Source organism: Camelina sativa, chromosome 8 (genome assembly GCF_030686135.1).
Source record: "Camelina sativa cultivar CO46 ecotype springtype chromosome 8, ASM3068613v1".
Lineage (NCBI taxonomy): Eukaryota > Viridiplantae > Streptophyta > Magnoliopsida > Brassicales > Brassicaceae > Camelina > Camelina sativa.
In genome coordinates this window covers 30,010,011-30,034,229 of record NC_141887.1, presented here as the reverse complement: position 1 = coordinate 30,034,229, position 24,219 = coordinate 30,010,011, and the positions used below count along the sequence as shown (strand labels likewise).

General features: G+C 34.8%; 3 protein-coding genes and 2 pseudogenes across 8 annotated transcripts; all 5 read right to left on the bottom strand.

Moving 5' to 3' along the window:
• Positions 1-168: 168 nt before the first annotated feature.
• LOC147940640 (non-specific lipid-transfer protein 10-like) lies at positions 169-961 on the bottom strand (annotated as a pseudogene).
• Positions 962-1,443: 482 nt separating this feature from the next.
• On the bottom strand, positions 1,444-2,316 carry LOC147940639 (zinc finger protein 1-like). The gene has a single exon (XM_087462001.1). The coding sequence runs from the start codon at positions 2,181-2,183 to the stop codon at positions 1,491-1,493; it is 693 nt and encodes a 230-aa protein (XP_087318127.1). The 5' UTR covers positions 2,184-2,316; the 3' UTR covers positions 1,444-1,490.
• A 1,228-nt stretch (positions 2,317-3,544) lies between these two features.
• Positions 3,545-5,909, bottom strand: LOC147940638 (serine/threonine/tyrosine-protein kinase HT1-like). 5 transcript variants are annotated; one of them, XM_087461998.1, is made up of 7 exons: positions 5,627-5,869; positions 5,252-5,451; positions 5,037-5,169; positions 4,744-4,939; positions 4,483-4,607; positions 4,208-4,366; positions 3,545-4,106 (listed from the first exon to the last, which is right to left on the bottom strand). In XM_087461998.1, the coding sequence occupies exons 2-7, from the start codon at positions 5,407-5,409 to the stop codon at positions 3,828-3,830; spliced, it is 1,050 nt and encodes a 349-aa protein (XP_087318124.1). In that variant the 5' UTR covers positions 5,410-5,451; positions 5,627-5,869; the 3' UTR covers positions 3,545-3,827. The 5 variants fall into 5 exon arrangements, with proteins under 5 accessions (XP_087318124.1, XP_087318126.1, XP_087318122.1 ...); XM_087462000.1 differs by having other exon boundaries at positions 3,545-4,103; positions 5,627-5,779; XM_087461996.1 differs by having other exon boundaries at positions 5,037-5,172; positions 5,627-5,776.
• Positions 5,910-20,074: 14,165 nt separating this feature from the next.
• Positions 20,075-21,442, bottom strand: LOC147940637 (transcription repressor OFP1 pseudogene; annotated as a pseudogene). Its single transcript, XR_015563219.1, has one exon. The product of XR_015563219.1 is annotated as a transcription repressor OFP1 pseudogene (transcript).
• Positions 21,443-22,356: 914 nt separating this feature from the next.
• Positions 22,357-24,213, bottom strand: LOC147940636 (U-box domain-containing protein 16). Its single transcript, XM_087460696.1, has one exon. It carries the CDS (start codon positions 24,084-24,086, stop codon positions 22,542-22,544), a length of 1,545 nt encoding a protein of 514 aa, XP_087316822.1. The 5' UTR covers positions 24,087-24,213; the 3' UTR covers positions 22,357-22,541.
• Positions 24,214-24,219: the final 6 nt, after the last annotated feature.

Below are 24,219 nucleotides of genomic sequence, written 5' to 3'. Positions count from 1 at the left end.
GCGGCTAAGAGGAGCCAAGAAATTCCCCCGGGACTCTTACCATTTTTTTTTTCTAGTTTGTTTTGTAGGGTTTGGATTCAAATACCAAAAATCCCGAAGAAATAATTTCAATCAAGACTTAATTTGCGTGAATAACAGGAAAAGTTATTATAAACAAAAAAAAAAAGATGTAAGATACTGTATTTGATTCAACTTAGATTGGTAATCGTAAGTATACTTGATTGGATCACTCACTCTCTGTCTTGGTCAACATAGATCAGTTTAGTAAAATAGTAGCGGGAAAGCGTTAAACTCCGATTACATCATTAGACAAAACACATGTCCTTTATTCTTGGTCTTTTTGCTCTTGCAGCAGCTTCTTTCTCTCATTTAATGCTGTATAAGATGTATATATGACTGATTAGATACAGATATATAGTTTTATTTTTTTATGTCTTTATAATTCACAGGGTAGTAAACTCAACTGTGAAAGCATGTACGTGTATTCTTTTTACCTGTTGCAGTTGGTGGAAAGGTCGATCTGGTAAGGAAGTTTGACACCGCATTTGGCTGGCAAAGTGGCAGCATTCTTGAGATTCTTTGACGAGTAAGACACTCCTCCCAATGCAGACTTGATGCAGCGACACACACCTTGCCTGTTTGATGCGCTCTTTGCTTGTCCGTTGAGCATCCTGATGCCAGTGCAACAGCTGCCCGGAATGGTTCCTCCCTGCGCCACGTACATAGCGCACTGGTAAAGGATGGCCACTACCGCGTTGCAAGACACCGCTGCGGCGCTGCTTCAGAACCCCTTGAAACGATGGAAACAAGAAGCTGACATAACGGGTAGCACAACTCTCATCATTTCTTTCTCTCTCTCTTCTTATTCTGTTGCTTAGTACTACTTAGTACGTAGTGAGAAAGAGGTTTATATAACTATAACCTCAGAAGAGAAAAGAGTATGGTTGGTGGTTGAGGGGAGGAGTCAATGCTGAATGCAACCTTCACCCACTAAATCTCCAATCCCAAGAGATGTGAATTTTGCTTCATCCTAAACAAGTTTTAACTGCATTACAAAATCTCTCTGAAGTTAATAACTTGCATCCATATCTTTATACACAATCCAATTCGTAAATGATAATAACTGGTTCTATTTCTAATATTCAAAGGATTAATCTCGCATATATTACAGTATTTAGTTATCATATATATATATATATATATATATATATATATATATAGCTGTTATCTACACAAAAAACGCTTTTAAATTTTGAAATTCCAGATCGTTAACATAAAACTAATGAATAATTTTTATTTATTTTTGTGTTAAGTATAGAAGACCAGGGAATTCAAAGTCACTTCTTTTTACTTAAAAAAATAATAATATAAGCTTTAACATTACGATATTAAAAAAAAAAAAAAAAAAAAAAAAAAAAAAAACAAGAAAAAAGAAATGCAGAATCAAGGAACAACTAATAAAATTTAACCCTCCCGAGAAAAAAAGAAATCTATAGCTTGAGAGACAAGTCTATATCAGAATCGTTGGAAGTATCAGTGTCCGGTTGATCTTTTTCCTCGCCTTGCACGTGAACGTTACCCTCTAGGTTTGCAATCAAGTTTTTGGACAAATCGTCAGTCTGTGGAACCGGGAGGTGAGAGACCAGAGGGATATTAAGCCCTCTGTATCCAAGTCGACATCTGAAGACGTTGAAAGGAAAGGGCTGCTTAGTTTTAGCAATGTTAGGATTGTAACGAACCCCAAGATCGTATTGCGAGGAGCTGCTGCCGTTGTAGGAAATACCACTTGACGGCGGGTACTGGCTGTAGAAGGAGAGTCCAGGATAGTTTATTTCCAACTCCTTGCGCCTTTTAGCCAACGATCGCTCTTGCTTGTGAGCGTTTTGATGCCCTCCCAAGGCTTGCGACGTAGAGAACTCTTTTTTGCAGAAGGTGCAAGCAAACACCCTCGCTTTAGCATCGTTCCTCGTCCCTTGTGCCTCATCATCTAAAACTCCTCCAAAGCCAGAGTTTCTTATATTCTCGTCGAACAGGAAGCGGAACTCTAGCCGCGGAGTCTCCACCGCTGGTTCAGCCGCAATCTTCTCTTTCATTTTCCCCTTGGTCCTCGGGATGATCTCATGCGAAGATGACGAGATGCTGCTGGAGGAACATGATGTGGGCGTAGAGAGGTTGAGTTCCATTGGTCAAAGGAACAAAAGAGATTTGTGTGTTTGTTTGTTTGTTTGTGTAAGAAGAATAATATGATGATGAACAAGATCGATGGGGTGCTTGTATTTAATTGTTCAATAGGGCTAATCATTAATGTCAAAAAAATCTTCATACTTATGGTAGAGAATCCCAATTTTAGAAAGTAACATTCAAGGAAACGGCTTATTGACACTATTTTTTGCCTTATGCCTTTGATTCTTTATATATCTCCTTCAAGATTTCTGCCTCTTATCACTTTTCTTCTTTCCCATTAATTTGCATCTTTTCTTAATTTCCTTTTCTCTGTACTTTGTAGATTATCAATCATTCTCTTTATTTGGTAATATTTTCTTTAACTTCCGTCGGTTTCAATTTACACTTTCTTAATTTGAAGATATTAATACGATATATATGTGTCATATTTTTTGTTAGGAAACATAAGTCCACTCTTGGTTTTTTTTTCTTCTGAATCTTTAGTTTACCAAGATTAAGCAAGTTGCATTTACTCATCTTTTGTTTTAAAATTCAAATAGAAACTTTCGTTATTATCTTTTGTATTCAAAGATCTGTTACATTTATTTATTTTCCACACTACTTAGCTGGATGTTTTATTGAAATGGAAAATCTTTATGTTTTTGCTATAAAATACAGTCAAGTCATTTCAACCCATTTATTATAATATACTGTCAGCTTTAAAATTTTATACTTTGTCCAAAGATTTGTACCGATATAATTTTGTATACGTGTATGCCAATGTCATTTTTCAAAACTATCAACGAATAAAAAAGGTTTTAAACTAAGTCAAAAGAATATTAATCATCAACGCAGATTCAAAAAAGGTTAGAATATCTAAAGTAAAAAAAACATATTGTAGTGTAAAACTTAATAATGGCCACTAATCTACAGAAAATCACTTGTACATTTATATGTTTACTATTATCTGCATTATAGAGTTGCAAGTACATTTTAAAATTAGTTAACAGTTTTTGAATATAAACTTGTCAAAACATATATTTGTGTAAATATAGTATATCTGATGATAAACAAACTCTATAGTATACATTAACGAATTATAAAGGGATACATATACATATATATATATATATATATTTGTGTAAACTGTAAAGATACTACTGATTTGCGAATATAAATTTATGTCGATGTGAAAAATAAATATAAATATTTTTTTAAGATTTAATATAATGATATTTTTATTTAGAGAACATTAATGTTAGTAATATACTAATATATAAGAATCACTTTCTATTCTTCGTTTTTTTCTTAGTTTTAATATTTTTTATAAAAAATTAGATATTCTCTATGGCCATTATGGAATGCACATAGGGGCTGCATGTTTCTCAAAGAAATTCGAAAAGTATAAAACGTATAAAGTAGATAATATACATAGTTGATCACATCATCCACAAGTGTTTTGAGTATATATAAAAGATAAACATAGGTTTTAACATTTGACTAGATTAGTTTGGCGTGTGAAGGTGTGATACACCAGAGTTAATCACTTGACAAGAAGAAGAAGTGAGTGCTACGTAAGTCTAACCTTGTACTTGTCTGCTAAAGTCATGTATTCACCAAAGCAGTGGCAGGGGCGAAGACGAAGATCTCTTCATGGTACGTACCTAAGAGTTTCTGTTCCTCTTAGCAGCAAAAAGCTGGCGAATGAAGGCAAATTTTCCCTTTGCGCGGCTGGAGAACTCAGTGATGGCTCCGCTGTTGGTCCTGTTGGTGTGAGGGTCAGGCAGAGGCTGAGGGGGAGGAGTGAGGGTAAGGAGGAACTCATTGAGCAGTCTGATAATTTGGCTGAAGCTAGGCCTCATGTTTGGGTCCTCTGCCCAACAAGACTGCACTATGAACGCGAGACTGGGAGGTATACCCTCTGGCATTCGTGGCCTCTCCTGCTGCAGTGTGTTGAAGAAATATTTAAAGAAGAAGAAGAAGAAAAGAGGTTGGTTTCGAATATAGCTCAAAGATCACAGGGGAAGAAGAAGAAGAAAAAAACCTTGAATGCTGCAGCGTAGGCGGCTTGAAGGTTGGACATGCCCTCGAACGGCATCCGATTAGTGAGAAGCTCCCATAGGACGATACCAAAGCTGTAGACATCAACTTTGTTGTTGTAATGCTTCTTCTCTCCTTGGCGAAGGGTCACAGTACTGTAGAGCTACGGATGACATGAAGACATACATACATACATGCATGGTGGTGACAATGTTAATGCAGGAGGGCAGAATGTAAAATGTGAACCATGATGTACAAGACTGACGGGAGTGGGCAGACCTCAGGAGCCATCCAACGGTAAGTCCCAGTCTCAGCGGTCATCATCTCTGTAACGGTTTCTTCCCTAGCAAGCCCAAAATCGGCAAGCTTGACGGATATGTGATTCTCCGTGAGCAACAAGTTGTCTGGGACAGGAGGACAACAACCATAACCAATCAAGAACGCAAGTTTTGTTTTGTTTTGTTTTTTTTTTTGTTGTTGTTGTTGTTGTGAAAAACGAAGCTAGGAGAGAGTGACAGTCAGACAGTCAAACATACATACCAGGTTTGAGGTCTCGGTGAATGATACCATTGGCGTGTAAGCAGTCCAAGGCGCGGGAAATGTCAAGGGCAAAGGACAAAGCAAGAGGGAGATGGAGCAGCTGAGGACGGATGGTGGCAAGATATTTACGGAGGGACAACCCTGGGAGCAGCTCAGTCACTATCACCATGAGAGGGTCTTTGCAGGCTCCAATAAACTGCCAAAAAGGGTTTCCCAATTGTTTTTTTTTTTTTTTAGATTTTTTTTTGAAAAGAAAGAAACTAAAAAGAAACCAGGGAGGGAAAGAGAGAGACCTTGACAAGATTAGGGTGTTGAACTCGGGACATCATATTGACTTCGCGGATGAAACGGCTCTCGAGGGAAGATTTCTCATCAGGTTTGGTGCCGCGGTGGACAACTTTGATAGCAACAATCTCGCTACCATACCTGCTGGTGGTTGGGATAAATAATTTATTTAAATTAAATTAAATTGAAAGCAACTGAAGAAGAAGATGATCAAGAGAGAGACCTTCCTTGGTAGACTTTGCCGTGAGCGCCTTGGCCAATCTTGGAGCCGATGAACAATAATTTGGGATCGAGAAGCAGACTTTGGTCAATCGTCAGAGCCCCCGACGATGATCCATTATGATGATGATGACTACTAGTCTCATCATCGCCGCCACTCATATTTATTTATTTATGTACTGTATTCAATAATGAAAACCCCTTCTAATCCAAAACCATCCAAATCACAAGAACCTTAAGTTGGTTAGTTCCAAAATCTAATTGAATCTCCTGTAATAAGACTAGACTACAAAAAGCTCCAAAAAGGAATAAAACCGCAGGATGAGCCTATGAAATAATAATCCAATCAGAAGAATGAATCGTAAAAGAGAAAGAGTACCACCACCACCGTTGTTATATATTTATCTCTCCTCAAGAAGGAAGAGAAGAGGGACACAGAGAGCGAGAGAGAGCGAGAGAGAGAGAGGCAGTTCTCAGAGCTATTTTCTCCGGGCGAGATGAGGATTTTTGTTTCCTCAAAAAGTAAAGTAAATTAAAGAAAGAGAGAGAGAGAGAGAGAGAGAGAGAGAGAGAGAGACGAAGCAAGCCAATAAAGAAGAAGAAGACGCCTTTCCTCTGCTCTGCTTTTTTTTTTTGGGATACCCAATCAAAAAATACAAATTAAAAAAAAAAAAAAAAAAAAAAAGCAACTATTGTATTCTTTCGTTTGTTTCTTTCTTCCTTCTTTTTTTTTTAAAATAAATAATTAATATAAAATGAAAGAAATAATGTTTTTTTTTTGTTATCAAATTATAAGATGACGACACGTGTTGAGTTGGACATTCTTTTAAGTCCGTCCCCCAAGAGGAGGAGGAGGATGGTATTGTACGGTACTCGTCTCAGTCTCAGTCTCAGTCTCGGCTCTCATATATACATTACAGACTGTAGTATTAGTTAGTCGGCTAAGTAAGTAAAATATGGGGATTTTTTTGTGTCTTTTTGATTTTGGGGCTTAATTTTCTAATTAGTAAGGGGAGGGTCAGTCGTCGTCGTGCTTGCCTTGCCTCCTTTACATATTACTATCCAACAATCAGATTCAGGTCCATACATTCCTATTTAATGCGACATTTTGTTTCGAATCTTTTTATTTTATTGTTCTCCGAAAACTGACCTATGCACTTATGCCACGTGTTAGACGTCGACGTGTCTTATTTGTGCAGGTGAGAGAGAGAGAGAGTGAGAGACTCCATCCAAATGACCCACCAAATGGGTACGTACGGTGGTGGAATAAATTACAGTTTTTAGTTTCACACGTGAAATTCTTTTTATGGAGTTTAGGAAAGAAAACGCACGAGTTGGCTGAGTCTTTACTCTTTTCGACAAAAAAAAAAAAAAAAAAAATACTTACTACGCATCATTGGGGTCGGGTCCTCCTCCTACTACGCCAATGCGTGTATCATCGTCTCGGGTTATTTTCTTCTTTGATTGCTATTTAATGATTCTACTACCATTAATGGACAGCCAGGCCCAATACGATTTAAACATATTTGGATTTCTCTTTTAACTTTTTAAGTCATGGGTTTTGTTTTATAAAACCAAGTTCATACCTAATCTTTGAAACTTGCAAAAAAAAAAAAAAAAAAAAAAAGTAGACTTTTCTTGGCTATTAAATACGTTTTATATTTGTAGTGGCTAACCGTTATTAACATTGCAGTAGAAAGATTTGAATCATGATCTCTTAACTTGAATCTTTTAATTATCAAACCATCATGTGTTGGATAATCTAGACAACTTTTATAATTTGAGAATTACAAAAACTAGAGCCATATTTATTTAAGACGTTTTGGGTTTTACGGATGGTACAATTATACTGGTGTGCGTTGTTGTCTCTTCTTCGTGGCGGTTGAGAATGGCGTATACAAAGTACCGTAATGAATGTTAATTTGTTCAAGGTACAACCGTACAAGGAACGAATCATCTCTCTTTAATTTAATACCTCGATATTACTTCTTTGTACTTGTTTTATAGAACTTTCTATGTCTGTACAATACAAACGTAGCTAGTGTCTCCCTCTTTAATTTGTACGTTACTGTGGCTAAGTGCGTTGGCCGTTATTTAGGGTCGAATGGTGACCGCGGTTTTGGTTGTGTAGGGAAAGTGATTTTAGAGTACGGTATGTATCAACTGCGGTACAAACGGTTTACGGGACAAGTGCGGTTTATACAAAATAAGCGGTACAGAATGATATTTGATTGGTGAAAAAACTATTTGCGGTTCAATATTAATTGTGTGAATGGTAAAAAAGGAAAAGCGGTGCGGATTACATATATTATAAATAAATTTATTAATAGTTAGTATGTTTGTATATTATTGTATGTTATGAATTAATAATAAAAATAATTGTATTTATAAACTTTAAATACTATAGTTGATCAAAAAGTTTTTTATTTTTTGACATATTGATAAAAAGTTCAACTATAAAAAGATACAATTTTTTTAAAAAAATTATTGATTACTTTGATTTTTCCATAACATATTTGCAATAGTATCTCTTATTTGCGTCATAGCTTCTCTATCTGCTATCTTTGTTGCATCCATGTCACCTATATCATGCTCAAAATTTTGGTTGTTATTCGTCTGAGTCATTACATCTGCAAAATCTGCATCCGAGAAATTTGAAATCCTGATGAAATTATGTAGTCCCACTGTAGCCATTACCACTCTTTTCTGAATTTGAACATTATATCTTGGAAAATCAGAAAGTATTCTCCACTTCTTCTTCCAAACTCCAAACGTTCTTTCAATAACATAACGTAAAGATGCATGACATTGGTTTAACAATTCATGTTTATTCCTTGGAGGAGGACCAGAATGAAACTAGGACATATGATATCTCACAACTCGATTTCGTGATGATCTATAAGGAGCAAGAAATCCTTGTTTGTTTGGATAACCAGAATCAACAAGATAATACTTATCTGATGGAGGCAAAGGAAACTCGGTATCACTTTGTTGTATCATTTGCAGAACAGTTGTATTGTGGCATGATCTTGGTGCTCCATTCCAGATATATGTGAATAACATATTCAAATCACATATTGCCATGATGTTCAATGATGCATTATCGTGCCGATTCCAATACATTCCTTGTAACTCAGGCTTTACTTTGACGCATACATGAGTCCCATCCATAGCTCCAACTAATCCACTAAAATATGGCCAATATCTTCGGTCTACCTGAAGTCTTTCAGGAATTCGATAGAGTTCTTGTCTTGTTGGAGTTCTAATATAATCACATGCCAATAACTCAGTTACCGTAAGAACTTCCCTAAATTTTCTCTGTACAGTTTCTTGATTTTGGTCAAATCTCAAACCAACATCTCTTTGAACTTCATTATGCCCGCATATCCGTAAAAACATAGCCACACTTTCTTCAATACTTATATTTAATGTTGGTTGTAGACCATAATTTGTTTGCAACATATTACACAATGTCGTGAAACATGGAAGTGACATCCGTAATAACTGAAGACAAGCAGCAACATCCGTGATAAGCAGAAGGATAATGTGTACTTACAAACTCTTGGTCCGCCCACCATGATTCAGATGCATATATCAAAGATGTATCAGGATCAGCCGTTATCCCAGTTTTATGCATAAGAACCTTCCATCTTTTATAGTTTTTTTTGAATTCATCCAGCTTGTTTTTGAAGAAACCATAAGTTATATCCATCTTGAACGCTTGATTGAACTTTTTAACCATATACTCTCTACCAATCGCAGTAGGATTTTTAAGAGTGTAATTAGACATGGCAATTGCTTCGTCAAACAATTGAATTAATGTTTTTTCTTGGATGTGCGACCATTTGTACTTGTCTTTGTTCTACATATATCGTTTATACAATATTAACAACCAAGTAAATTTTAACTAATATAATATTTTCTAAAAAGGCAAAACATATATTTACCCGTACTGTTGTTTCTGTAGGAGGAGTTGTAATTTCACTTGGATTTGCTCGTCTGGAAGGATTTGTATTTCGTCGACGATTAGATGACATATCTACATTCATAATAATTAAAAAATATGTTATAATATTCACTAATAATATGTTTCGGAATATATATATGTTCCCCCGATGATGAGACATTATTTGATAAAATAATTAAATTGTTAACAAAAAAAGATATATTTTCCAAAAAATACAATCATAACTTTTTTTTTGAAAACCAATTACTTATATAAAAAGGGGAGCTATAATGGCTGAGAACAATAAATATTATAATTGTTATATATACTTAGGCATATATGTGTGTTATGTATAATACATATATATATATAGATTTGCACATGATATCTTATGAAAAAATTTACATATTTTAGAAAATTTATAATAATAGTAAATATTACAAAATTAATCTGAGAAGCAAATTATTACTTTTTATAATATTAGAATCTTTATACATTTAATTATATATACTTGGTATAAAATATATGAAGTACATAACTTATTCTAAACTATTTATAAATTGATTAAAGTACATAAGTTATAACTTTAATAAATATTTCAGTTATTTAAGTTATTTTTGTTGGATAAAAATTATGTTAATAGTATCTAATTTAAAAATAAATAATGTGATGATCAATTCAAATTTCTTAATAACCAAAAAAAATACAGTTTTAAATTTATAATTTTGTGATAACAATAATAATTAAATTATAAAATAAATTATCTTCAAAGTGATGATCCTATTTTCTGGAGAGAAGAAGAAAAAAAGAAAAGGAATGAAAGAGAGAAAGAGAGAGAGATATTTTTTATATGTATCCATTCGTTTGCTTTCTTACCTTTTATATACAGCTTCTATTATTTTAAAAAAAAATTATTATTTAGAGAATACGGTTTTATTGGACCGCTAGGTTTTGTGCAGACTATAAAATTGGAATGCGTTATTCTATCTCTTATGTATTATTGTTGTTTTGAAATACGCAAATCGTTAACTTTAAAAAAAAAACAAAAAACCCACACTGATGGATAAAAGTGATGATTACTGACTTATTAGCGTTATTGTACCTTTTTTCGAAATCCGCAAATATACATGTCGCCATTCAACACCTTAATCATCTACGATGAGATATATTTGATCTAATGGAATTCACTTCGACAAGAGTGATTTGATGTTTTTTGTTTGTTTTCACAAATGTTTGGTCGCTGGAAAATATGAGACTGTTGTGGTTAAAACAAAGATGTCTCAGTATCACCCACTTGGTCTTTACGTCATATTTTCCTGGCTAATATTAGTATCTAACTATCAAAGTACAACTTAAAATATAGCACAACCTATATTAAGAATTGGTTCACGTGGAAGAAGCTTTTTCTAATAGAGATTTTTGCTTTCGATCATATTTTGATAGGACGAAAATGAAGAAAATACACCAATGGATAACAACTTTTAATTGTAAATTTGTGATTGCTGAAATGTTTTTATGTGAACTCACTACTTTGCATATATATATATATACAAAGTAATTCCAGGGTAACCCGTAGGTTTTGATAATTAGCACTATTGAATTATAAATGGCACATTTTCTTTATAATACCATACCAATTATTTGTTTAATGCGGAGAGAAATAGGTTGTTCAACCAATAATTGAATAACTTAGGCAGCAAAAAGTCTATTAATGATTTTTATATATTCCAAAGGTGTTGGTTGAACCAGAAAATAAACAACAAGATCTTCTTAAATAGTAATAATTTGGTCTTAAACAACATATACAAAAAGTGAGTGTTTTCTACTTTCTAGGGTGGGTACCACTGGGTACTAGTAAGAAAAACTCAAGTCAATCACTGAGTGTTTTCTTTTTTAAGTTTATGGGATTATAACTCAAAATTGAAATTTTTATTTTTATTTTTTAGTTGTTAATTTGTAGGTTAAAAGGAACAATTACTTGCTGATTTTATGTACAAAATCAAACTGAATTAATTTCCTGTTAAAAACGAAATTTGAATATATTTACTGCATGCAAATATTCTAGTTTACGGTGTGGAACAGAAACAGAAACAACAAAACAAACGACATTGATTTTATAAGAAAAAATGAGTGGTCCAATACATGTAGCTTTGGTTTTTCCTCGTGTTGTCTGCCTTCGTCGCCTCTCGTTACAAGTTTTGCATGGATGTACCAAAGACACGTGCATTCTATGGTTTTATAAATAATATAAAACTCTACGGTGGCAGAAAATATCGAAAGATTCCAAATATAATAATAATAAGTTTTTATACAACACCTCAAATTACGAAAACCGCAAATGTTAGTAAAAGTATGGCTGCCAACGTTATTTGTATGCATAACAATGTTTCAGTAATTCTAATGGGATTCTACGCTGTCATAATGATATAGTTAATTATTTTTTTTCATACTAACGTACAATATGATTATATGAAATCTATGAACGTAAATCTGAAAATTTCAAGAGTTTTACGACTTGGAAGGGACCAAAATTGTTTAGCTTAGTGGCAACTGGCGAGATTCCCGATCATCTACAAGTTCTACGTTTTTGAATTCCAAGTTGGAATGGAAGAAATAACTGATATATCTTGTAGAAAAATGTGATGAATTTTGACATATAATTATTCGATTAACTTAAAAGAGAGAAGAAAAAAAAAAAAAAAAGTGATGGGCACAGTCGGTTGTGTAATTGTCTTTATCCAAATAAATACGAAAATAATTTTAAAATGTGATTATTTCACACAAGAATCAAATCTCATAAAGATTTGACAATTGACGCAGCGATGATAGGTAAAATAATAAATAACATAATACAAAATACTGGCCTCTTTCTTCTTTCTTTTTTTTTTCTTTGCCCGCATTAGTTGTTTTTTGTTTACTTGTGTTATTCTGTTTTTTTTTCCTTTCCTTTTTTTGTTTCTTGTTATTTTGTGGAATAAGATGTCTGAAACTTGCTCTCAGAATGGGATGATTAAATAGAAGAAAGAAAGCAAGAGTTCTAATGTACAATGCACGAAGACGAAGTACATGACACGTGCAAAGTGGTAACTGGTCACCCATTTTGTTGTTGGCCTTATCCGTTAAGTTGATTTAGTATAGGAATTATGCAATTAACAATATATAGGAGGACCCTAAAAAAGACAAACATAATGTTAGCTCTGTACGACTTAATGTTTGTCAAGTCATCTTCATTGCATTGTTACGAGTTACGAGAGTATATGACAACTGATTTTAAATCTTTCTGATTAACCCATATAAATATAATACGATGAAAAGAACAAGAAAAAGAAAGCATTCCAAATATGTTTGGTTCGTATGATTGTGGTAGAACTAGCTATTATAATAACTCACCACATCTGCAGGTACCACCATGCATTAATAGCCCAAAAAAACCGTTCGATTGAGACCGAGAAGTTCAATGACTTTCTTCCCAAACGAAAAGCCAATGTAATAGTATTCTTTTTTTTGGTGTGTTTAGAGTGTAATAATACAACAAATTAATTCGAAAAATGAGAATTTGGACGGCGGAGAGACAAGGTCACAAGACGCAGAATCTCCGGTAAATGATAATGTCGGATCGCAAGGCAAGTTCGGTTAAGTGGTCGTTGACCGAGTCTACACTTGCGGCTCACCGACAATTCTTCGCGCCATTATTACATTGCACATTTGCACTCGAGCAACTTCTTTTATTAGTAGTATTTAACACGTCCCCATGGATAATTATAATTTTACATAACTTGTATATAAACTGTCTTCCAATCTATTTAATGCAGATATAGCTCGTAGCTTCAATTTATGAACGTCTATATGTATAATATTGGTTTTAATTAGTGATTATGTATTGATGTGATAAAATGTACCGTTTTAAAAGTTACTAATCATAAAAATAATATCACAAACGTTATTAAAATGTTATTTTCAATAATTTCGCAAAAATAAAAACGCGTTTTCTCCCTACTACGATAACCGAGGAGTCCTCACCGCTGCTTTCCTCCGGTGCCGGCAAAGTTCGCTTTTCTCCTCCCGTTTTCTTGTACTCTTTGTTTTTGCTTTCCTTAGTAGTCTTTAAGCTTTTGTTTCCTTTTAATCCCCCTAGATTTATCTCCAACCACATGCTTTCAATAGCCGATCTCAAATCCAAGGAGGTGAATAGTTGGTCGAGGCTTCACGACTCTTATCCACTACCCATCCCCTTCCCGGAGAAGCTATCCGAAGAACCAGCAAACGCCAAATCTAGGGTTTCGACCCACCAAACAGAGATCCCACACCAGGTATCGGCGATGGCAGGAGCAGATCTGCTTGGACCATCTTCTGCTAGCCTGGTGGAACCGTTGACGGCACACGACGACCATCTCATCTTGGTGTCGACTTCTAGAACCGGAGATCTTAAGCTCCTTATGTTTTCTTATGAAGCCTCAAGGCCCGCTATGAAGCCACAACCAACGCCCTTTCCCCCACCGGAGATACCCAAACCCCTGCATCAGACCTCGCTTCAGTCTAGCCGCTGCGCGAGAACCAAACCGTCCCTAATCGGCAAACTAGGATTTCCATTGGTGGGCTTACAAACTCTCGGCCCTTTAAGCTTCTCGAGCCCATTGCGAAAAGATGATTCACAACTTATTCCGCTTTCATCCAGGTTCGATCAGAACTCAATTCTTTCACACTCTACGCAATCTTTGTGTAGCTTTATGGAACCATTTGTTCGAAGACTGCATTTGGATAATAAACTACCATTGAGGCTAGTTTGGTTGAAGAATTCTTTAGAAAACCTGTTTTTAGAATCACCTAGGGCTCTTGCTTGTGAAGTTAGCATCTTGAATGAACTTGGCATTATGATCCAGTCCATTTGGAACTGTGGTTACCGATGTGTCTCCAGGCTCCCTTCTTCAATCCGACTGATACATAAGCTCGCTAAACTGCCTCTCATCAACTTTTTGAAGTTCCCTCCTAAAAACCTGAAGATTAGTGGCATTATGATCCCAATTCAAAGTAGTTGGGGTTACCACACCATCTTCAAGCGTTTCACCCGTGAGATTAAAACCGCAAGCAACCTTATACCTCTCCTCAAACAGAGCATTATTAACCCTGCTCAAACCCTTAGCACAACTCTCCTTCGGGTCACAGCTGTAGCTTCTTCAACACCGCTTAGTCTTCAATCTAAGATAGTGGCCATTTACTCATCCATTGAAGCATTCATGGAAGAAGCATTGTTATTTCTTGACCTCACAGGTTCCAAAACCTTTGCAAGGAGTTGGTTCATAGCTCTCAAGTCTACAATTTCAATGACCATTATCTATCTTTATCTCTTCAGTGTATATCGGCTTTGGGGATTGCCCTACTCTGTTGTTCCTTAAACTTTGCTCTCTTTGTTGTATGTTGTGTTCTATTTTAATGGAATGAAACATATGTTTGTTTAAAAAAAAAAATGTTATTTTTAATGTTTTTTTTTGTGGAAATATCATTTTATTAAGTTGGTGACATGAAACTCATTTTTAGGGAGAGCCTTAATTTCAATGATCAAAAAAATTATATGGTAGAAAAACAATACAAAAATAGATAGATTCTTAATGAACTACAACATCCCAAAATAACAAAAAGGATATAAATAATAAGGGGATGTAACTAAATAAGCTAGTACAAAGATAATGGAGCATAAAAGTCATAAAGATAGTGAGATCAACCACATGAAGTGAAGGTTGTGGTTTGTACAGCGTTTGTGTGTCGTTACTTTGTATAGTTATACATTATTTTGTATGTAATAGTTTATCCCTAAAAGAACTTAATTTTGTGTTACTAACCAGACTCACAGATTATTTCTTAAAATGTTGAAACCTAAAATTAGTAGGCTAGGTTTAGGCATTTCCGGTCTAGTGCTATCCTAATGTATATTTACTTCATAATTATCAACTAAGATACACCGATTAATCCATATAACCTATTAACAATTACATACATGACTAAATCTAACTAGTTACGATTCATAATTATCAACTAAGATACACCGATTAATCCATATAACCAATTAACAATTACATACATGACTAAATCTAACTAGTTACGATTGTGGAATTTTGAAACTAATGCAGAAGTATGTCACAAAGTTGACATTTTAATTGTGGCAATGGTTATTGCGTATTTTCTTAATTAGGCCATTTTTATTTTTGCAACTATGTATTCGGCTTGATTGCTATTTCTATTTCAATCCTAATACTCGTTCTTTTTTTTGAACAAATCTAATACAGTACTAGTTTTTTTTTTTTCTTTTTCTCAGAAATAATACATTCGTTGACGTGTAGAGAGGTACTTGTCTATCTTGTGTAATTAAGAAATGGCCCTACTTAAAAAGAAATATTTCACGAAAAAAGAAAGTCGTGCCTTGTGGATTAGTTACAACTTTTATCTTAAAAAAGGTGCTAAGTGATATAAATAAGGAGAGACAATAGAATAAAAACAACTTTTATATGTCATTCCAAATAGAAAACGCGTCTATGAGACGTCGCTCGCAGTTCTAACCTAATACTCTTCGTTCGTTTTTCTTACGAAAGATCATAAATGTAAGTAAATTAGTATTCACAATTTTTCTTTTACTGTGTTGTGAAATATTACACTTTTACTGGGAAACAGGTAAATTAATTGTATGTTGGTATATTTGAGAAAAGTCAAGTCATAAAATCATTACTAATATTATATTCCCTATTTTATAATAGACAATATTTAGAAAAGTAACTTTTAAATTTATTTTATATTTTATATTATGCAGTTTTGCTTATAATTAGTTAAATTTTTTAAAAATAATTATTTTTGATTGTATTTATTGTGATTTCTATTCTTTTTCTATTGATATGCTTTTATGGTTATCTCCTATCTTGTATTATTCACATTTTGATCTAAATTAATACAATAACTTTTGACAAAAAAAATTATTTTTTAATATGTGTATTTTAGTTAAAATAATTTATATTTTTGAAACTGAAGAAATATTTAACATAGTCCGAATTGCTGATTTTGAAATTCGTAGTGGTGGGGTACATCACACGGAGATATCACAGGCCACCACTGTAAAGAAACATATTATAGGTATATACTAATATTTATTTCGAACTTTAATATCGAAGAATGTTGCAGAAGGAAAAAATATACATCCCTTTTCTTTTTGTCAATCAAAGAAATATATATAAATATATAACATATTATCAAAGAACTTAGTTTTGTAAGCGTTGATTTTGACCGAACTTAGGTAAGTCCAAGTTTAAAAATGTATTACTACTATGGTCTGTTCTTCGATAACATCGAAATTTTCGTTTAGAAGTTTTGTTGCAATAATTTAAACTTTTTTAAAAAAGAGAAAAGAAAAAAAAAACTTTGTAGTATATTGCCGGCGTGCCCGACAAAGCTTTTTGGAACTTTTTTTTTTTTTGGGTTATATATAATTATATCTCATTTTGAAAAAAAAAAGATAGATAGATTTTGGGTACCTTTTAATTCACCTTTCTTGGTCCCAGTTTTGAACTTCAGTCAGTGTAATAGTCACTTTTGTGCAACACTTACCTCTGCACACGTATGGAATAAATCAATATTTTTAATGTTTCACAAAATATCATGTTTAAAGCTTTATTCGCTGTATATATTTGATGTTATTTCAATAATAATTTTACAACATAATTTTAAGTTTATAACAATTATTTGTTTGGTTTTAGTGCTTAGTAAGTTATAATTTGAATACTTATATAATCGAAAAAAATAATGAATTTTCTATTTAGGATAATGAGATAAAACGAAGTGCTGGTTTTTTTTGTCTTTTGACAGGTTAGAATAAAGATTTAAGCGATCTTGTATCAAAAATGAAAAAAAATCATTTTTGTGTTGTATATCTGTGAAAAAAAAATCAAAGAGCAAGTTTTCGTTTGAAAACCTGCATGCTTGATTCCATGGGTACCCGTAACCTAAAAATATACTTTTGTCAGTTTAATATCACATGAGATTTCTTTTTGCTTCCTATTTTTCTAGTCTCTCCTTAAAACATTAATGTTTAGAATTTTTTACATATTTAAAAAAACAATGATTACTAAGTTAAAATATATTTTTTTCTTTAACTAAAGAGATACTCCAAATTAATATTATTTAATTTTAAATCAATAACAATTCAAAATTTAATATATTTTCAGTGATTACTTTTTGAAGTTTACAAAACATCAATTTTTGTAGGACAAAAAACTATTTCAAAACATCAATTTTTGTGGGATAGAGAGAGTATATTTTAAGAAATCTTAAGCTATTTTTTTTATTTTAAGATTTGATGTTTACCTTTAATAAACCAAATCTCATGGAAGATTACATGAAACAAAATGACACTATTAATAGCATGATAATGATACAACTACAAGACAGTAGCAATGTTTTTGTCCGTACGAACTATTTCATCATATCTCCATTAATTACTGTGTCGTTTTTTGTGTCTACAGGTTGCTACTTCTTTTTCTATATATACTCGTCATTTTGTGACCCATCACCGAAATATATAAATAAAAACAGCCCAATTGAAGATTTTAGTTTGTTTCTTTCGCACTAATATGCCTAAAAGCAAAATCGTTTTGTTTTCTTTTTGCTTGTCGCAGTGACGCACTCATGTTTGTATGTGGTAGCGTTATGCAATGCATGCATATACTACTACTGTTTATTATTTATATATAAACCAAAACAATACGTGAAGGTCAGAACCAAAAATAAAATAAAGTTAACAATTTACATATATATATATAATAGATTAGGACTCGTCTGATATGCGAGTTTTTAAATTATCAAATAAAATAAAATTCAACATAAAATATATTAATATTTTATTACAAATTAAACTATGTTTAGGAATATACAATTGTTTCTGTTAGATGCGTTTTAATACACTCGAATATACAATTGTTTCTGTTAGATGCTTTTTAATACACTTATGTGTATTTTCCATTTCAAACTTTTTGTAACAATTATCACAATAATCCAAATTTAATTTATCAGATACAAAATATTCATCATTATTTTTGATTATTACTGCCAAATCTTAAAAACGTGATTTCATAATCTCATCTAAGAATATATGAACAATTTTTATATTCATCCTTTATTAGTTTAGCCAATGAAAATAGAACAATATGTCATGTAATATCTATATTTAAGAATTAAAGAAAACAAAATTAGAAAAACAAAAGAAATTAAGGTAACAAAATATGTATACTTATTGACATCATTGTAAAATAAAATCATCAATTACTAACCACTCTTTTATAAACTTGAACCAATATATATTCTTTTAATTTTAAAACCTAAACCCTAAGCAATTTATAAACCCAAACCGACATATAATTTCATTTAATTAGAAAATTTAAACTCTAAATTTTTTTTTATAAACCCAGACTAACATATAATTTTGTTTAATTATCATATCAAAACCTTAATTCTCCTTTGTAAACCCAAACGACATGTAATTTCGTTTAATTGTAAAATCTAACCGATAACCAATCTTTTATAAACCATACCGACATATAATTTTATTAAATTGTAAAATCTAAACCTTAATCCCCTTTTTATAAACCCAAACCGACTTATAATTGTTTAATTGTAAAAATCCAACTATTTTTTTATCATTTATCATGACTTATGTATATATTTATTTTTTTATGATAGGTTTAGAAATTTTTCTTTTTCTGAATTAGAAACTTTTTAGTAAATTTAGAATTGACACGTGTCAACTTTTTATTGATAAAATTGACACTTCTCCTTTGTAAACCCAAACGACATGTAATTTTGTTTGATTGTAAAATCTAAACCATAACCAATCTTTTATAAACCATACCGACATATAGTTTCATTAAATTGTAAAATCTATACTTTTATCATTTTTTATAAACCCAAACCGACTTCTAATTTTGTTTAATTGTAAAAATCCCAACTATTTTTATTATTTATCATGGCTTATGTATACATTTCTTTTTTATGATAGGTTTAGAAATTATTCTTTTTCTAAATTAGAAATTTTTTAGTAAATTTAGAATTGACACGTATCAACATCTTATTGATACAATTGACATATGTCATGATCTTGTTAATGAGTAATTTTGACATCAAGCTTTATATAATAAAATATATATATATATATATATATATCATAAAGATGTGAAATCCAGAAATTCACACGTACACACATATCCAAAGTTAGGTATGAAAATACCGCAGATGCTGTTTTAATGAATTGTCGGTATCGTAGGTCTAAATGGATCTACTAAATATAAATAAATAAAACGTTTACTATTATTATGTGTCTATCGATTTTGTCTCAACGTCATATAACATGCCGAGTAACTGCAGATAGTACTAGTAGTTCTCAACACACTTGCATACTAACGAGTCTCTAATCATTTTAAATCTCATTTATTATATTCCCTCCGTTTCAAAATATAGAATGTTTTAACTAAAGCACGTAGATTAAAAAATTTTTACTTTTAACAAGTTCAACCAATTAGAAACAATACTGCATAATAGAAAATACTAAAGTAATCTAAAAATTGCATAGAAACTTTAAAACATCCTATATTATGAAACAAAAAAAATTCTCTAAATCATGTTATATTTTGAAAGGGAGGGAGTAATTTTTAAGTTAAGATTCATGAGAAAGATGTAGTGAAATTCATGAGGAGAAAGGTAGAGTTGGTATTACTATTGACACATTAATAGTCTCCCTTCCGCATAAGATTTGATTTTAAAGTAAAACAAAAAAAATACACCTAGAGTTGTTTTGTTTCGTCCGTGCAGTCACAGTAAGATGATTAGTAGAAGAAAAGTGTGCCCCGCCCATTCGTGTAAGTACGTATAATTCAAGGAATGGCCGAAGTACAATCATATGCTAATCTAGACGACCATGCATCCAAATTGTTATATTAGTACAAGAATAATCATACTATATATATAATTTACATGCATCTTATTCTTTTACTAAAGTAAGGGGAAGAAAAAAAATATAATAAATTGGAATATTAAGGTGGAAGATTAAGATCAAGCCAGATTTGCTTAAAGACATTGATGATAACAGGGTGATACTCGTTTGAATTGAGACAGAGATAGCAAGCCAAAAGCTCTTCTAGATCCTTTGACGCTCTTATCTTGTTCTCTGCTATCATCTCCTCCATTGATTCCTTAAAGTCTCTCCTCGGATCCACCGACGCCTTCACCACCGCCCTGCTCCGCCTCGCCGACGACCCGCTTCCGCTTCCGCTTCTTCTTGCGCTGCTGCTCACCGATACTGATTTCCTCGTCGAGACCCGCGGCGACCGCAGTCTAAGTCTCACCCCCGCCGGAGAACTCACCGCCGTCTTCCGCCCGGTGGTTGCCCGTTTGGTAATGATCGGCCGAAGTTCGAGCTCCGGAGGCGGCGTAAAGGTTGCGGCTCTGGATAACCAGGAGCTGTCTTCTAGAGACTCGTCGGGGAGGAGAACTTGATCTGTGCGAAACTCCGGTGAGAAAGAACCGGTTCCGGTGGCAGTGCTGTCACCGGAAGTCGTGGAGGATTTAGAGTCGACGGTGGCTCGGTGACGAAGACGGTTCCCGGCGGGCTGTCGGGAGGGTGGTGTTTTGGGAGAGCGTCTAGTAGGAGGCCTAGGACTGCGTGCCGTTGTGGTGGTCGTAGGAGTAGGAGGAACAGAGAAGTGGTGTTTATTGGTGCTGTTTCGTTGCCTCTGCTGTTTCTTTGACTTTCCCATGTCTCTCAGTTTGTAAAACCATGCGTTAGGGATTAACTCCGATAGCTTGAACCGATAGTTACCCATCAGCTGCCTTCTTTATTTTCTTCTTCTTCTTCTTCTTCTTTTGATGTTGAGATTTTGAGATGAGATGAGAAACTGAGAGAGTGAAGAAGAGTGGAGAATATAAAGGGGGCAGAGAAGAGATTATGTGAGGGGTCGGTCTTTTTACGTACTTGGATAAAAAAATAAAGAGAAAGAAGAAAAGAAAAGAAAAGGTATAGTTGAGGTTGAGGTGAGGTGCTATCTCCATTTTTATTGATTTTGTGTTAGATTATGTTCTCCTTTCAATTCCACTAATTACATTGACATTTGACACTGACACTTTATACTATTTTTTTTGTAGTAAATAGTAGTGTGTGCTATAGTGCCACCAATCAAACAAATCCCTATATTAGTGTATATATCCCTATATTAGTTTCCCGATATTAAAGTTCTGCCGGCTTTTGTATCATCATATCATGTATTCCTACCTTTGTTTCTTTAATGCTCCGTCCGTTTGTATATTATGTTAATTAGTGGTCACTGTAATCCTTGTGAAATGTGCAGCACGAGATCATAAAAGTAGTATCGACGAAAATGGTTGTTAATTTTTGTTCTTCTTTGATTGTGTTACAGTTTCCCTAAGTAGGACTGTTTGACACAAAGATAATGAACGCAAGTAAAACATCACAGAGAGCCCAGAATCTCATTCGTCCACGTGTGGATTTTCGATTCCCACGCTGCGAATATATGTATGTACGATGATGGCCTTATTATCATTTGGGCTCTCTTGCAGAAACATACATGATTATGTAATGACTAACGGGCCTTAAAGTTATTCGGCCCACACATTGTCGCAAAACGAAAAGAACTTGTCCTTTTCCTCTTTTTTCTACCCAACAAAAAAAAAAAAAACATTAAATTGTCAGACCAACAAAAATTTAATCGTTAATCAAAAAATGAAAAAGATGTTATTTAATGCTTTCAAAGATCCTAAATGTTAGTATTAAAAAAAAAAAAAAAAAAAAGAGAAACAAACTAGAAAGAAAGAAAGAAAGAAAGAAATAAAAGATTGTTGCTAGTATTTGCCACATGAGTTTCATTTCCAATCACCATCACTCGCTTGTGTGTGGATTTTGCTCTGTCTTTTCTGTTGAAATTTTGTGCCAATTCTTTTGTCCTTTTTTTTATACACACACGCAACGATTTACACATGTGAATCTGATAGCTTTGAAGATTATAGTATATGATTTTATGATTGAAACTATGAGAGACAGAACACTATCCCTGAAAAAGTTAGTTTTGTCCAGTAAATTATAAAGAAAACACAATCCCATTTGTATGTATTCATTTGGTAGATGGGAAAAATCTTTCGTTTATTTTTTGTTTTTCAATTGTTTCTGTCGAATTACATTTACAATTGCAGTTTAATAATACTTCGTAAAAGAATCACTTTTGACTTTACTTTCTTTTCAAGTCATCAAAAAGAAAAAAAAGAAGGGTTCGATAAAAACTTATACACAGAAGAAGAAGAAGCAAAAGGATCATAAAACGGGAGTAAAAATCCTACTTGGGGTTGGGACTACAATGCTGTGCGTCTCAGCGGTCGTCGTTTCATGATGTGTATCTCCGGCGGCCCACCGTCTTAGGTACCTCATCAGCGAAGCCGCTTTCCTCCCTCCCCTGGCCGTTCCAGCTCCTATCATCTCCCATATAACCCTCTCTATCCCTGGAATCGCCGCCATCTCCGCCACTAGCTCCGACCCTCCTTTCCGGCACATTGTGACCAGCGTGGCCGCCGCGCTCTCCCTTGTGGTATCCGCTCCTTCCCTCATCACCTCCCCCAACAGCCTTATCAGACTGAAAGCCGCTGACACCGCCATGAGTCCTCCTCTCCTGACCACCGCCTCCACCACAGCCACGGCCTCTTCCGGCAACTCCCGGAATGCGTCTCCTGCGGCTTCCACCACCCCAGCTTCGACGAACCTCCCAACGTTCTCTCTCTCGGCCACAAGGTTGAGGATCGCCACGAGCGCGTCTCTCTTGGAGCTGGTTGGTCCCCGTTTAGCCAAGTCGACCAATCCGCTTACGACACGTGCCTTTCTCCCTAGTCTTCTTCGGTAGGCCGAGACGCCTGCCAGACTGAAGAGAGTGGCTGCGGCGTTGGCCTTAGCCTCCCACGTGGCTCCCGAACGCAGGACCTCGATGACGCCGTTTAATGCTCCGTCCGTTTCCATGATCCTCGTCTTGTTCTGTTCCAGGATGGAGAGGTTGAGGATCGTCGTCACCGCGTTTATCTGTAGGCTCGGGCACTCCGTTCCAAGATACCTTACCAGCTTCGGTATTGCTCCAGCCTCGGCTATGCAGGCTCGGGCCACCGTGTCCGACTTGGCCAGAGCCCGCAGCTCGAAAACGACACCGTTCTTATCTGCTGCGGAGAGCTTCCCGATCAGAAACTCCACCATCATCTTCGTAAACTCGGCCGCCTCATCGCACGGTGCACCGGCGTCTCCCCCACCGCCTTCCCCGGAGAGCTCGAACGGTATCTTCTGATCGCGGCACCACAAAAGGATGAGGTTCTTCAAGGCGCGGTTAGGAATGAGGGAGGTGTGCTTGAGGACTTGTCCTGTTTTAGGGCAGGTGCTGTGCCCCGACTGGATCCAGAGATCAATCGACTCTCGATCGTAAGTCTGACCGGTGGAGATGACCACCGGATCACGCATCAGCTCGAGCGTGATCGGGCACCGGAAATCGGCGGGGATATTAACGTCCGACAAGGACTTGTGGCGGCGGAAGTCAGGAGGCGACGGCGTGGATGGACCGAAGAGGACGCACTTAGAGTAACGGACGAGGCCGATGAGAGAGGCGGCAGAGGATTTGGATCTGTCGTCGATGTGATCGTGTATCTCGTCCTCTAGTCTCTGGATTTCGTCGGTCAAAGAAGCGGAATCGGTGAAGCCAAGGTCGTTGAAAATAGCGGTGAGCGTAGAGTGATGAGGGGAGATCTGGTGGCGCTTGATGGCGTCGATCGTATCGGCGACTTTACGGCGGAGGGCGTCGTCTCGGGGATCGACGAACTGAATCATCATCGAATGGGAGCATTGTTTTCTGAGGAGAGAGATGAGATCTTGGGCGTCGTCGCTGAGGCCCAAGTCGTGGACCGGTAAAATATCGAGAACGGTGGATAAATCGGCGACGAGCTCGTGGAAGCTGAAGGAGACG

Bases quoted from the DNA above. Each gene is read 5' to 3' on its own strand.
- LOC147940639 (XM_087462001.1), bottom strand. From the start codon at position 2,183: ATGGAACTCAACCTCTCTACGCCCACATCATGTTCCTCCAGCAGCATC.
- LOC147940638 (XM_087461996.1), bottom strand. From the start codon at position 5,409: ATGAGTGGCGGCGATGATGAGACTAGTAGTCATCATCATCATAATGGA. The intron at 4,940-5,036 runs GTCTCTCTCTTT...CCTTTTTGGCAG, and splicing joins AACACCCTAATCTTGTCAAG to TTTATTGGAGCCTGCAAAGA. The intron at 4,107-4,207 runs GTTTTTTTCTTC...AACACACTGCAG, and splicing joins CCTACGCTGCAGCATTCAAG to CAGGAGAGGCCACGAATGCC.
- LOC147940636 (XM_087460696.1), bottom strand. From the start codon at position 24,086: ATGATGATTCAGTTCGTCGATCCCCGAGACGACGCCCTCCGCCGTAAA.